Below are 15,252 nucleotides of genomic sequence, written 5' to 3' on the forward strand. Positions count from 1 at the left end.
ACCCATCTTTGGGATGTTGATAAGAGGAAAGCTGCTTCACAACATGACTTCCTCCCAGTCACGTGGCATACACAGCTATGTGTTTGGCTACTGGCAATCTGCCATCTAGTTTTGTTTTTCCATTGCTGGAAGAATTCTTAGGATGTATTTGGGAACTCCACCACCTCCAACTTCTGGTAAGACTGGAACCTATTTTATTCACTCCTGTTTTCTCATGGCAAGACAGGTTTCAGTCAGTCTATAAACACTTATGAGGGGCCCACTAAGTGCCAGGCACTGTGCTAAGTACTGGACATAAAAAGGAAGGCAAAAGATCGTGCCTGCTCTTAAGATGCTCACATCCTAATGAGGGAGACAACACGCAAACACTTATGTACAAACACGCTGGAGAGAGGACAAATTGGAAATAATCACGGGCTGGGAAAATGACTGTAAAGGAACAGGAACCTGATATAGAACTCTGAAATCAGCACTGACGCTGATATGGTTGTTTAATTCTGAAATCAGTACTGACACTGCTCTCCTGTTTTCTGTGTCTCTGTCGAAGTACCTGAAGGGCCAAGATATTCAGCAAATCACAAGTTACAAATCTGCTGACCTATCAGTAGTGGAAGTGCTCATTAGTAGGAGGAAGTTGCTAAGTGTACCCTGGACATCTGGAAATGGCTAAGTCTGCAGCCATGGAAGCTGATGAAGAACTAAGACCTAACAGGAATACACCATGAGCTAGGATAGCAACAATGAGGAAAGAAAAGAAAACAGAATGACCCCCATCAAAACCCCCACACATCCACTTACTTAGGAAAGGAAGAGCATGACTATACCATGGGATGAGGTGCAACTAAATACTGGGTCCCTCCTATAAGGAATAGCACAATTTTGAAATGGCTCCATTCTAAAAGGTAGCAGGAGGCCAGGCCAAAAATCCATATTTAATCAGCAGTAATGGACTATTTGTGGCATTTCCTCATATGAAGTTACTATATTGCTATTAAAAAATTTTAAGGTTGATAATTTTAGAATGAAATGATGAGATAATAGATAACAGGCTAGCATTTTACCTATGCAGCACAGATTTCTAAAGAGCTACAGCTAATGTAGATATCAGTTAGCATCCCCTAGATCAGTGGTATCAAACCTGGCCACTAATCCACACATAAGGATCCCTGTGGGCCATATATTGACTGAATTTTAAAATGTAGTGTTACTTATGTTTTCTTATTTATTTCGTTCAGTATTTCTCAATTACATTTTAATTTGGTTCAGGTTGTACTGGAGGAGTGTTGTGGGCTGTGTGTTTGACATCTCTGCCCCAGAAACTTCCTTCCCTTACAATTAATCTCTAGTGGTACTCCAATGAAACCATCTTTGCATCAAGAAGATTTCACTGGAATAGCAAAGCCTGTTCTTAATCTGATTCCAGAAACTTAGAACATTTGGTAAAAAATCATTAGTCATTTTATTTCATCAGACCCCATTTAAGTTCAGCTGACCAGAAACTGTCATTGATGGAAAGAAATTGGGGAAGTTCACTAGTTATAGCCTGAGCAATTCTGCAATAGACAGGTTCTTTCTCCTCCTCAGGTTCTTGGTGATTGATAAGATGGGAGAGAAAGCAGATGGTAGCATTAAGGTCAGTCTGCCATTCAGAATAGACTCATGTCTGTGTTGTCAGTGGAGATCTCACTCACCAAAACAGAGATGTTAATTTTAATTAGATAGATCAGAGCTCATATAAATTCACACATTTTCCTATTCTTTACCAGGATGTTCAAATAACCCATCTGATGTTTAACAGGATTTGGGTTAAAAAATAATTATCATGTCACACAACACTGGGGGAAAATGATGATGTACAGAGAAGGGACTCATTGGAGCAGGGTTGAGGGAGGAATAGCTGGGGTGGAGATGGTAAGGAGAGGGGACAGAATTGGGGAGGCAGAGTAACTCTACAAAAGATCATACAGACTAGAGATATGCCAGAATGCAAGGTCAAATACAACTAGTATAATACATCAATCTTGGGCAGGAAAGCAGAATGTCAGGACCACGATGGAGGGCTTTCAGGATAGTTTTGACCCTGACCTCTCCAGGAATAAGATTCTTTTGATGTCACACTCAAGGAAAAGTTAAATAGCCATTTTTAGTTCTGGAAATAAGTATGCTGACCTGGGAGATGTTTGTTGCAAAGATAACCATGGTTTAAAAATTGCTCCAAAGCAAGATATGAATATGATAGGAAACATTCTTCAAATTATTCTTCTGTTGAAGAAATACATTTCCAACTGAAAAATGAAGTTACTGATGTGTTAGCTCTATGTAACGTTGAAAATTGGGTTCCTTTTCATTTGGAAAAGTTTAATGCTACTAATGGAAGATTGAAAATACAGATGATCAAAGAGAAAAGGAAAACCAGAGTCATTTCCTTAGGACATATAAATGAAAACAAATGGCATCCAACTCTGCCAACCCTCCTGCAGCCCCTCCTGTGGGGTTATCAAGCTGTATCTTCATAGCTGCTGCTTTTTTTTTTTTTTAGTGAGGCAATTGGGGTTAAGTGACTTGCCCAGGGTCACACAGCTAGTAAGTGTTAAGTGTGTGAGGCCGGATTTGAACTCAGGTACTCCTGACTCCAGGGCCGGTGCTCTATCTACCGCGCCACCTAGCTGCCCCTTCATAGCTGCTTCTTGTTGGGAGAAGCTTCTGTTTATTTGTTCTGGGACGTACATGATCAATGGGTCACAGTGGAAGGGGCTATGTATCTCTAGGTAACTGCCTTCCTTTGGATATGTTTTGCAATGTACATTGGTTCATTGTCAAATATCACAAGTAGGATAGCAAATATATGAGTAGCATTTTTCTGCCTAGTTTGAAGAAATCTGAAGAATTTTCATCAGTTGTTTTGTAATAAAAATATGGTGGATGACCTAGTAATTGGATTTCTTAATGAAAATGCCTGGAAATGGCTCGATATGTTTTCCCTTCTTACCCCTTAATTTAGATAGAATTAAGGTTGAGCTCCGAAGGCCATTCTAGTGTAAACTAGAGGAGCTGCTGGTCTAAAATGCCTTGATGTTTTACTACTTTGCATATAGCACAGGGACTGATCCTCTTCAGAGATAAAGACAGGACAGTAAGAAAGCTTAAGTGCAGTTGGTACAGTTGCTGCAATTAAATCTGGCACTATATTCATTTTGGAAAAAAAAAATAAGGAGTCACTGATTTGACAGAAAACATCGAGGAGGGAAGGGATGGCAAGTCTGAAATAGTAGGCTTCCATAGGTAAGAATAGGATGTTTTTGCTGAAAAAGGTTTCTTTCCTCACAGAGGATTTCCACCATGCAATGCAGAAGGACAAATATGTCCCAGGCCCAAGACCATGACCTACTATGTCATCTTCCCAGGCCCCAAAGTGGCACATCAACCCCTCAAGGCAGTGAGTCTTGTCATTCCAATGCCAGTTTGATTGCATGACGTAATTACAGGTAACAGGAGCCTGGCCAAACCAATGAAAAAATTAGGCCCGGCAGCTATTTCAAAAGAATAGATGCAATTCTATGCTCCACTGCCTATGAAAGTTACAAACAGAAGGGGAAAACTGAGGTCCGGCCATAGTTTCCAAGAGTGGAACCCCATTGGAGCCAAGATGCTTGAGATTGTTTGGAGATGGTCCTAAATTTAAGACCTGATGATTACCTGGAGATAGTAAAAACTAGCAGAAAGAGGAATAACATCTTAGAAAGAAGGAAAACACCATGCCCTTTCCTTTTATTCAATCTCCCTGAAAGTTGGTATTATCTTCATTGTAACACCATTTGGTTTTGACTAATTAACTAAATCTGAATCTTCTTTTGACTGGGATTTAAAATGTGACTTAGAACTCTGAATAATCACTATGGTTTAATGTGATGGATTATAGAAGAGATGTGATAAATGGTGACTTCAACCTAACCACTTCCTCCACCCCCACCCCCACCTAAAAACCTCCCAAAACAAAACCCTCACTTAATCTTAACAGGGAAGGAAAGTATAGAGTATACAGACAACACACATGTCTACATCTCGTTTGGAGTGAAGGAGCTCTAGTAACAGAGAATACTGTCAATTAGTTCTAGAGGTTTGCTTTTATTTACAACCAATTACCACTGCCCTGGCCCAATTTCTTTCCTTTTCCAGAAAAAAGATGACATCTAGGAAGAGATTAGAAGGTGTTTAAAAGAGAATCTATGTTTGTGGGTAAAATATCCCTTGTCATGAAGTATGAATCCATAAGGATTGGAGGGAGGAACAGAGGACAGGGGACCATCATCCTGAAGGAAAAGACAACATGGAACATAGCTGCTATCTTCCAATATTTGAGGCACTCAGGTGAAAGGGTAACTAGGTTTATCCTTATTGCCTCCAGTGGGCAGAAAGAGGACCAAAAGGGTCCAATATTACAGGAAAAAACAACAACCCTCAACTTGTTATAAAGGGAGAACTTGCTAACATTTGGAGCCTAGAAAGATTCTGAAGATAATGAACAGTGATAGGTGGGTGGTGATTGAGGGGGTTGTTCAAGTAGAAGCTGGACCTCTTATTTAGGAGTAATTTTTCAGGTCGGTCTCTTCTAACTCTAAAATTTTAATTTACCTAAAAGGCGCCTTTTTTTTTTTTAATTGGCATCTATCCAAAGGAAAACATCTTCAAAACTGCAAGCAAATTACTGGAACAAAGAGGCTAGTGGTGGTTTATAATACATTACTGAGGTAGGATACAGATGACGTAGAAATGTGTTTGGTTTTACGACTGAATTGGGGCACCCTTCCAACTATCCTTAGAATAAAGGAGGTGAGTAGAAAAGCTAACCAAAATTTGTGATTGCCCTTTGACACTGGGAAGAGAATAGGCAGTACTTGAAATTCAGTGACAAAGTGAGTATCATTCAATTAAATAACAAAAGAAAATCACTAGGTAGGCTGAATGATTTTCCAGAAAGCTACCTCTAGTTCAATTAGTGTTACTCAGAATTACACCAAGATCAATGCCTTTACTCCTTCTATAAAACCTTCCTTTAAGAAGCAAAACCATTTTTAGACCTTAACCATAAGGTAAGCTATATTTAACCTTGTAGATTCTCCTGCAGTCTTCATGGTCTGGATCTGTTGGTGAAACTTTGTTCCCAATCCTCTACTCCTCGACCGCACAGGGGCCCTCATATATCCTTGAGGCTGCAAGTTGCTTTTGGTGAGGGGAGAGCGGAAGCAGATAGACAAAGGGAGGAGAGAAAGATTCAGATTCATTTAAAATTGTTCAGAATACCATAACTAAATCTAAAATGATGACGGATCTAACATGATGGATATTGAAACCACCCTCTTCTTTCTTCTAGCCAACACAAACCCATATCAAGTCCCATTGTTGGTTTCTGCATTCCCTGAGAGCATAAAGTTCATTTTCTTCAGCAATTCATGATGTTTATATACACACACACACACACACACACACACACACACACACACACACACACACACACATATATATTTTTGTTTTGTTTTGTTTTCAAGAAGCTGGAAGTGGTGGTAGGGAGAGGGTATTCAGAACTATGCACTGGCAGCTGTAGCATGCAGTCCCAGCTCCCCAGGGTGACTTCTCTTTCAATGCTAGCAGGAAGAAGGGAAATAGGTCAGAGCAGCAGCTCTGATCGTGTGCTATGGCTAGACAGCATGAGTTCACTGTTATCCATAAAGCAGCAATGAATGATTTCTGAGGGTCCAGAGAAACTTAGAGGTTAGAGGGAAAGGCCTTTGTGGACTTTGATTTCAATAAGGAAGGTTCTCTGCATTTTCCAGCCCCTCACTAGCCTGTAAATGAGAATGGGGAAAGCATGCTTTTACTCCCTTATCATCGATGATTCCTTAACTACAGTCTATGTAGTTAAGGCTTTCTTAAACACTAAACACTGTGTTGCATGGTCAGTAAATATTTGCTGATTGGTTAGCTGCCTAGCAAGAAAGTGCCCCAAAGTCCTCACAAACTATTGTTGTACTGTTCACCGGAATGGCCAAGAGGAAGGGAAGTGTCTAGCACCACTAACCTAAATAGGACAATGAAGTAGGGACAAATCATTTAACCTAGGCCATGCAATATGTGGAGTGAGGAAACACGATTTTTGTTTCTAGTCCAGTTTACAATGCACAAACTACAGGACCTTGGGTTGTTATTGTTGGGGAAATGCTACTAACTGACCCAAACCTCTACCTGGGAACCAAAATCAGATTTTTGAGTCTGGTGATAAAAACCAGGTGGAGGTAGTAGCTCTGGGCCTGGGATAAGAGCATGGGACCAATGTCACATGATGCTTTAAAAGCTCAAAGCCATAGTAATCACCACATCTGTGATCCTCCAGGGGAGGAGTTCTGTGTCAGTGACAAGGGCTACAAGGGAGAAGCAAGTCCACTAATTCCTAGTCCAATGCTCTGGTAAGCCTGTAGCCACTTCTCCCTGTTTTTGGATTCCATATGTAAACTGTCTTAAAAGAGCCAAATTGGAGCAAGAATCTTTACTTCAAATAATTTCCTGCCAAACATGGGTAGGTATCAGGGGGTTCAAGAAGTGTCTGGCTCATTGGGGCTTCCATTCAGCAAACTATGAATTCCCGGAATCAAGGTTACAAATAAGTTAAGTTACCTCTGCTGTGGTACCTAAGTCATTATTTTTCTTCACCTGGTACCATTTGTACTCAGGATATTCGAAAGTAGGTGATAAAACCCTGTTCTAGAGAACGATGATCTCAGGCTGTCAACAAAGAAGGACAAAAGGCCCCCAAGATGGGGTTTCTGAAAGGAAGCATGTTAAAAAAGGAGAAATGAGCAAACACTGAGTCCTTAAACTCTGAAAGGTAGGAGCAGAAAGCATGGCTTAGTGATGACTTGGAATATCAGAAACTCAATGGCAACTTGTGCCATGTAAAAGACATTCCAGGGGAGTGAAGACAACAGTTCTCAATATAATTATGGCTGCTAGGAACCTGATCCCAACCTCTTAGAATGGGGAGAAGGGTCTCTGTGTGATGTTAAATGTTCCATGAGGGCCTTTGGGATGGGAAAACTCCAGATAGACTAGACGAGATGAACTAGAATAGCAGAGAAGAGTAACTTAAGGAACAGACTGCCAGGTGTTCCAGCATCTGGGTGATCTAAGTAGCAATCTTGTTTGTCCATTTCTACTCCCAGTCAGATTGCCAGGCTTCTAGTCATTCTTTCCATGAGAAGGATTCCCATTCCACAGGCAATGTACATTACATAATTCTAGCCCCATCTTTCTATTCTCCCCATTTTGAAGGTAGACATACATGGTGGATAGAATGTTGGCCTCAGAGCCAGGAAGACAGGTTCAAGCCCTGCTTCAGACACATACTGGCTATGTGATCCTGGGCAAGTCACTAATCTCTCAGTTTTTCAGACAACTCTTTAAGAAGTTTCTTCATCTGGGAGTCCCCTATTACCAGTGAAATCACAGGCTCAGTTCATAATTCTATCACTATTTCTTCTTAAGCCTACTGGACCCTCTATTCACCTTATTCCATTTCTGTCCCAGAGATTTCTGAGGTCACACTTCAGTACCCTGAAACACTCTAGAAGAGCTCACAAGTTGTGACCAGAAAAAAAAAAAAGTGAAGGAGGCAGGACTGTCTTGGTAAGGAGAGATGGAAGGCTTAGTTGAGTCAAGGATAATAGAAACTTCTCAAATCTAGTCATCACCTGATCTTGGTAGAGTATGATGCTTATGAACAATGGCAGCAAGAACAACACAGAAGGATCTCTGGAAAGCTAATACAGCCAAGAGGATGCTGCTTTGCTCGGTAAGCAAATTCCAGGGCAAGGAGTCTAATACAAGTTATTTAATAAGTATGTATCTAGAGACTGGGAAACAAGTACCTACAGAGGTTATTCAATGGCAAGTATCACCCTTTCCCTTGCTTCAGAGGGGGAAAACAAAAGTCAAGGTGACAAGTTGTTCAGGCCATCGAGGTGAAGGCTGGGTCTTCTTCCTTCCCTTGTGCTAGAATTCCTTTAAGTCTCTAAATGCAGCCATGATTACGGAAGAATGTGAATTCCTTACCCCACACTACTTTTTTTGTGAGTGAAGAAACAACAGAAGCTGCTCTTTATTACAGTAAAGAGATTTTGCTGTAAATCCCATCAATTTGTTCCCTAAGATCCAGGGCCCTATCTCCTCCCTTTTAAGCTTGTTAGGCTAGGGAATCTTTAAAACTGACTAGAGGTTCTCTCACTCAACTGTCCACCAAGGTTGAGTAAGGTTGAGCTGTGCTTGGGAGGTACAGGGGTGGGGTTGGGGTGGGTAGGTGAAAGCAGATAAAAATCAACTTTTGGTTTGGTTAGTGTTTTCCTCAAACTCATTGTTAGTCACCAGCCAGTTTGATATGGAATATTATCATCCATTTAAGGCACAGGCAGGTGTATCGACACAAAGACAAAGGAAAAGGGCCCCAGTTACTCATTCCTTCTAAAAGGGACATTCTCTTAAAATGGGACAACATTCTTATGGCCCACTACTGACCTTGTGTGGTGCTCGATGCCATTGGTAGGCCCCAACCACAGTAGGAGATAGGGGGGGAAAAAAGGGAAAAGCCTTTGGTACCACCTTTGTAGCATCTGGGACCAAGAGTTCCTGCCCTTGTCCATGAAATATGGAAAATGGTGTGGAGCTCTTCTCTGGCCATCTTTCTTCCTACTAATGAATCTGTGTTCTTACAGAATAAAAATGACCTCCTAAAGGACTGGAGTTCTTAGAATACTTCCTTCCCTAGGAGGGGGACATACTCAATGAATACAAATTCATCTTGGAGTCCCTAATGATGATATAGGAAGACATCTGAATTCTGAGTGGCAGCGTGATGATTTTATTTTACAAGGTAAAATTAATCCTAATATGTAGCTTTCTTCTGAAGGCATTGAAGTACTCATATATAATTTGAGTAGGTGCCTAGTTAGGAAAATTAAAACAAGAAGCAGATAAGTGATTCCCTAACAGTTTGTAGTTAGCAGCTAAGATGGAAACCCATGGCTACTGACAAATAGTACAGAGAATATTCCACTGTAGCTCCCAAATCCACAATTTGCTTTGACTCCTCAGAGAGCAAGCATTGGGTAAATTCAAAGAGACTGTGATCCATACAATTACAGTAATACCTATGACTCTGGGCTCACTGCTCTGGTTTTTCTAAACCCAAGGTACAGATAAACACATGCCTTTTAGGTAAGTCTCCTCTCTTAGGAGACTCACACTTTGTAGGCTCATTTCAAAATGGAGGCCAAGTGGAGGCTTTTAGCCGCCAGAAATAGGTATTTGCATTATTTAACACCCTACAGCAGTTTACCTCTTCTGGTTTACTGCCAAGAGTCTGTCCACATACAAAAGCAAAACTGTAGTAACAAAAACTGCGTGTCCTTTTTTTAACCAATCTCATTCTGGGTTGGGGTTCTGACTCTTTATCCCCAGAGGCACAGGCAAACTCTATTATAAAGCATGTATCATAAGCATCTAGAGAATTCTCAGAAAGGGATGTCTAGATCACACTTTCTCCAGAGGAAGCACTGGGGTAATGCATGAAGGGTTGATGGTCCCCTATCAAGCTGACTAGAAGGGAAGTGAAAGAAAAGGTGGCTCTGAACACCCTGTTCTTGAACCTAAATCAATCCCCAACCCTTCCTACTCTCTGCATTGCTAGCAAGGTCAGTGGCTGACAACATAGCCCCAGGAAAGTGAAGGATCAGCTGTTTAGGACTTGAGAAAAATCAGTAAAGGGGGTGCCCATAACAGTTGAGAATATAACTCCTGCCTGAAAGAGCCCGCCTAACAGGCAGAAACAGAAATACAATTAAATTAAGTCCAAAAACCCGCTACAGAAAATGTAATTACTCAAAGATACAAATAAATGTTCAAAGAAAATTGGACCCTGACAGGGTTAGTCAAGCTTCTAAATTCAGCTAGAGGCAGGTGGGCCTGGCTAATAAGCCAAGAAAGAGTGCGGCTGAGCCCTGGGTTTACTGCATTAAGATCCTGGCTGTGCCTTGGGGAGGTGGGGCTTAGAGCTCCGAGGAGACTTTGTGACTTCCTGACTTGTTGCTGGCCAGGAGAATAAGAGCTCAGAAGACCTCAAAGCAGGCAGCCTGAAGGAGATTCCTGTGGAAAGGGAACTGATTTCCAACCTATAGGAGGGCAAATCTGTGCAGCAAGTGTCATGGTCCTCTAGGATTGGGCTCACTGTGAACAACATGGCAGAAGAGTATTTGTTATGACCTGGCTTCTTAGCCAGGATTCGCCTACCTCTCGCTGGAGCACCAACTCCTTGGTGAAGAGTGTTGCTTCCTCACTGAAGGGCTCTCTCTCTTGTACCAGGCCAGGGAGGTTCCGGGCTCCACGGGGACATTCGATGCCTGGGGCAGGAAAAAGAACAGTGAGAAGATGCCAGTTTCCAAACAGAACCTTAAGGAATGTTGCCCAGTATAGCGTCTATCCTTTACAGTAAATAGTTTTGTATGAACCGCAGCTAGGCTCCATTCAGAGGACTGTGGAATTACTATTCAGTAGGAAGAGTTAAAAATGCCATCTTCCTCCCATATCAGTTTTCCATTCTTTAATTTCCTTTGATGTCAGAGGTGACATCATTTTCAGGAGATTGCACAATTGTCTCTATCTTCTCTCTCCCCTAGGTCCTAGTCAATTATCCAGATACTAACAAAGTGCTATCTACTGATTCTTCATTTCTGATGTATATTGAGTGTGATCTTTCCTTTCAATTCCCACAGACATCACTCTAGTTCTATTATCTTATGGGTAGACTAACTCAATAGCTTACATGCCTCCAGTCTTCCCCTTTTACAATCTCTTCTGTACTTTGTTCCCAGATCAATCTTCCTCAAGCACTGCTTTCATCATGTCACTTCCCTGCTCAGAAACCATCAACTATTCTGTCCTTGGCGGAAGTCTTTATTCTTTGGCCTGGGAACCTTTCCAACCTTGACTCCTACTACTCTTTCATGAGCTATCCAAATGAACGACTCACAGACTCTAGAATGTTCTTTGCATATTGCTGGCTCCCTGACTTTGTTCACAGTAGGCCATAATCAGAAGTGCCCTGTTTCTTCTCTTCACTTATCCAAATCCTACTCATTCTTCGAGGGGTTACGTAAAGCTTTCCTGTCCTTTCAACTCTTGCTGCACTCACTACTTGTACCACTCATTTAGCACTTATAGGAAATTTTTCATAATATGCTTTTGTATATGTCTTGTTTACCCAAGACCCCTGTACTATAAGCTCCCCGAGGATGAAGAAGCTTTTTGTCCCCCCACCCCCAGCATCGAATGTAGCATTCTGCACATGGTAGGTTTTCAACAAATATTTGTTGATTGAATTAATGTCGATTTTTTTAGTCTACAAATATTGTCACCAGAGAGGAGCTGTATGTTTGATGCACACATTACAAATATGAATACAGTCACTCTAGTATAATTGCCTGGTCTATAAGAACTCAAGGATAAAGTTGCATTGAGGCAGAACTCTTGGCAAAGAAAAGGTTTTGTCAGCTGGGGGAGATGGCCCATCAATCAGGGAAAGGCTATTGTGGCATCTGAATAGAATGGAATTATGGAACCATAAAAACAACAAATATAAGGATTTTAGAAAAAGGAAAGACATATGGTCTGATGGAGAGAGAAGCAGAACCAGGAAAACAATATACACAATTGTCAGCAATATAAACTGAAAAAACAAACAAACAAACAAACCAATAAAACAAAAGGGAAACAAAATGGTGTAATTATAATGCCGAAGCCTGGCCCCAGAAAACAGATTAGAAAATGTATGTCCTCCTTTTGCTGGAGATGTGGGGAAATATGGGTATAGAATGTTTGGTAAGCCGGCAGGTATGGTGGCTATCAGTTGGTTTGACTGGATTTTTTCTCTCCCAATCAATCAATCAATCAATCAATCAATCAATCAATCAATCAATTAATTGTTATTTTATATAATTTTTTTGCAGGGCAATGAGGGTTAAGTGACTTGCCCAAGGTCACACAACTAGTAAGTGTCAAGTGTCTGAAGCCGTATTTGAATTCAGGTCCTCCTGAATCCGATTTTTAAAACTTTTTCAAGAGAAGGCTTAGTAGGGGTAAGACATATATTCAGAGATTAAAATTATGTAAAACCAAAATACATCAAAAAAGAAAAGAAATGAAAAAAAGAAAAAGTCTTAAAAAATGAAAGGAACAGAGCTCCAAAGACAAAGGAAGATAATTTTTTTCTCCTTTTGTGCCTCTGGTCCAATTTTGACTTCTTCATTTGCCCTGATATGGAATTGGGAATTTTATTTAAGTAGCTCCTCACCCCCAGCCCTAAGTCACAGGGAAATGGTAAATAGTCAAATATTGTGGATTCTATCACTCTAACACCTCTGGCAGCTATTCCTTTTTATTCATTTGTAGGACCACTACAATGATCCAGGCCTTTATCACCAATCACCTGGCTATTTTTTTTTTTTTAAGCGAGGCAATTGGGGTTAAGTGACTTGCCCAGGGTCACAGTAAGTGTTAAGTGTCTGAGGCCGGATTTGAACTCAGGTACTCCTGACTCCAAGGCCAGTGCTCTATCCACTGTGCCACCTAGCTGCCCCCACCTAGGCTATCTTAACAGCCTCCTAATTAGACTTCTTGCTCTAAGTATTTTTCTTCACCAAATGCCAAAGTGACATTCCTAGATCAAGCTGTGACCAGATCACTCTCCAGAGCTCAAAATGCTCCAGTTGTTCCCTATCACCTCTAGGATTAAATACCAACTTCTGTTTGGTTAAAGCCTTTCAAAATCTTGCAAGCCTGGTCAACTCCTGTTTCTGTGTCTTTGCCAAGTTGCTCCTCCTGCTTCCCCTCCCGATATCTAGACACACACCCCTTTTCCCCCTCTGCCTCTCAGAAGTCCAAACTTCTTCAAAAGCTTAGCTGAAATTCTGGCATCTATGAGGCCTTTCCTGATTCCCCAATTCCAGTTGCTAATGTTCCCCAAAATTACTACATATTTTCTATGCACATCTAATAGAATGTAAGATCCTTGAGGGCAAAGCTGTTCTGTTTTTGTCTTTGTATGCTCAGTGTCAAGCATATTATAAGGACCTAACAAATTCTTATATACATGACTGAAGATATACTTGACGTGGAGGTGGGGGTAGAGAGCAAGTGAGAAGGAGTAGGATTCCTATAATACTCAATACCCTCTTGGGAACTACTAGGAGGTAGGTATAGCCCATTTACCTGAGAAAGTCGGATGATTACCCATGTCCCTGACAGCTCCCTATCTTCATGCTTTTAAAGCACAAGGGAAGAGGAATGCATTCTATCTCCAGTTCTCTCAGGAAGAAGAGATAGAGAGCAGGGCTTCCTTTCTCAGCCTCAGTGCCTCTCAAAGGGAAGAATCTAAATTAAGCACAAGTGCCAAGTGATAAGTGCAACTGTCAGAAGAGAGGAAAGTAGTTGGGACAGCTTCAGTTGGAAGCACAATCTGTCTGACCATGTGGGTCCAGGGACTGCTGAAACACCAACCAGAATGATGTGTAGCAAACAGAGCTCATTTGAGCAGCATCATTCTCCAATAAGGAAGGTCTAGGCCGTTGAGGGAGACAGATACATTAGGAACAAGCCTTTTTCTACAAAAGTCACTTAAAAGGCAATAAACTCTGAGACAGTCTCTGAGATTGGTCTAGGAAAGGAGGGCCTACTACAATGAAAGAGAAAACAGCCCGTGATTTTCACAGCAGTACCTGCCAAAAGGAATATTGATGTACACATGTCTGCAAACCAAGTGAGATCAAAAGAATCCATCAGAATGATATAGACAATCCAATAAAAACAATGTCATAGATAAATTACTGTAAAAGGAAAAATAACTTCCCGAAACATCTATTTGGCTAATTTTTGATCTTTATATAATGAATCATCGAGAAGGGGAAGAAAGTCAGTTCTTCTAACAGTGCTCTGGGATAGCTGGTGGTACGATGACCAGAAGGGGTGCCAGAAGTAGCATGGGGACTAGTTCTGGGCCATGTACCAGGGAGCGTGACAAGGGATCTGAGAATAGATGAGATAAGAAGAAACATTTTTATTCCATCCAACCACCTGGTAACATGGGGTTGGCTGAATCTGGGGGTCTCTGCAAGCCTTTACTGCCATCTGGACACAAAGAGGTGTCAGGATGTTGGAGGGCCTTAGCAGCTCTCCTTGGCACTTGAGGGAGAATATTGGGAATATTGGGGGAATGAGATTGCTAAAGAGAATGGGGTTCAGGGCAATCAGTTAATCTGTAAGAAAATTCATTCCAACAAACTTCATGAGGTGAGAGAAACAAGCCTGGCCTAAGACATCTGCTGCCTGAGCAAGATCTAACTACTCAAACATAAGTGCAGATGGCCACTTGTACATAACGGTATTGCCTTTGGGAGATCTCTTAAAGGCAGAGCAGTGCCCTTGCCTTTCTTCTCCCTACCCCCACCCAAACTCCAAGTCAGTAGGGAGCCAACTAGGCTGCCTGCCTGCTCCTGTTTAGCATGGAGCAAGGGAGCGTACATCAGAGAGCATCTACACCGGTGGCACAGCCACAGAAACAAACACCACAAGCTGACAGGAGACACGAAACAATTCTAGAGGAGCCAAAACAAACTTTCACCTAATTTGGAGTCACTGCAGGGGAGTTTCCCCAGAATTGTCTGTCAAACAGGTAAGAAGAAAAAGTAAGGGGAGCAGATATGTGCATGAATGGAAGTCTGTTTTCCAATTTTCTTTTTCCCCTGTTTATAGACCTTCCTGCCTCAGTTTTTCCAGCACAGTAACACCAAGGCAATCAGAATCAGCTTCTAACTTTTCCTTTTTTCTTTCTTTCTCTCCTTCCTTTCTTTTTCTTTCCTTCCTCTCTCTTTTTCTTTCTTTTTTGCTTTTCCTCCTATTTAATTTTTATTTTTCTCAATTACATGTAAAGATATTTTTTGAGTTCCAAATTTTTCTCCCACCCTCCCTTCCCTCCCCGCTCCTGAGGCCAGCAAGCAATTTGATATAGGTTATATACTACAATCATTTAACCTAACATTCTTGCCAGTTACAATCTGTCCTATCCCTACAAATGCAAAGAAGTCTGAGTCAGCTTCCAGAGATCACAGACACAAGTGACACAAGGGGAGGGGCCTGCTTAGTGACAGGGGAGTGACA

General features: G+C 41.4%; 1 protein-coding gene across 1 annotated transcript in view; it reads right to left on the reverse strand.

Annotated features, from left to right (window-relative positions):
• SND1 (staphylococcal nuclease and tudor domain containing 1) overlaps nucleotides 1-15,252 on the reverse strand; it is a 486,824-nt gene that overhangs the window by 102,682 nt on the left and 368,890 nt on the right. Inside the window, exon 16 of the mRNA XM_043965422.1 lies at nucleotides 10,333-10,442. Coding sequence (XP_043821357.1) covers nucleotides 10,333-10,442 — 110 coding nt within the window. The remainder of the gene's footprint in view (nucleotides 1-10,332; nucleotides 10,443-15,252) is intronic.

The sequence above is a fragment of the Dromiciops gliroides genome, chromosome 5, assembly GCF_019393635.1.
Source record: "Dromiciops gliroides isolate mDroGli1 chromosome 5, mDroGli1.pri, whole genome shotgun sequence".
Taxonomy (NCBI): Eukaryota; Metazoa; Chordata; class Mammalia; order Microbiotheria; family Microbiotheriidae; genus Dromiciops; species Dromiciops gliroides.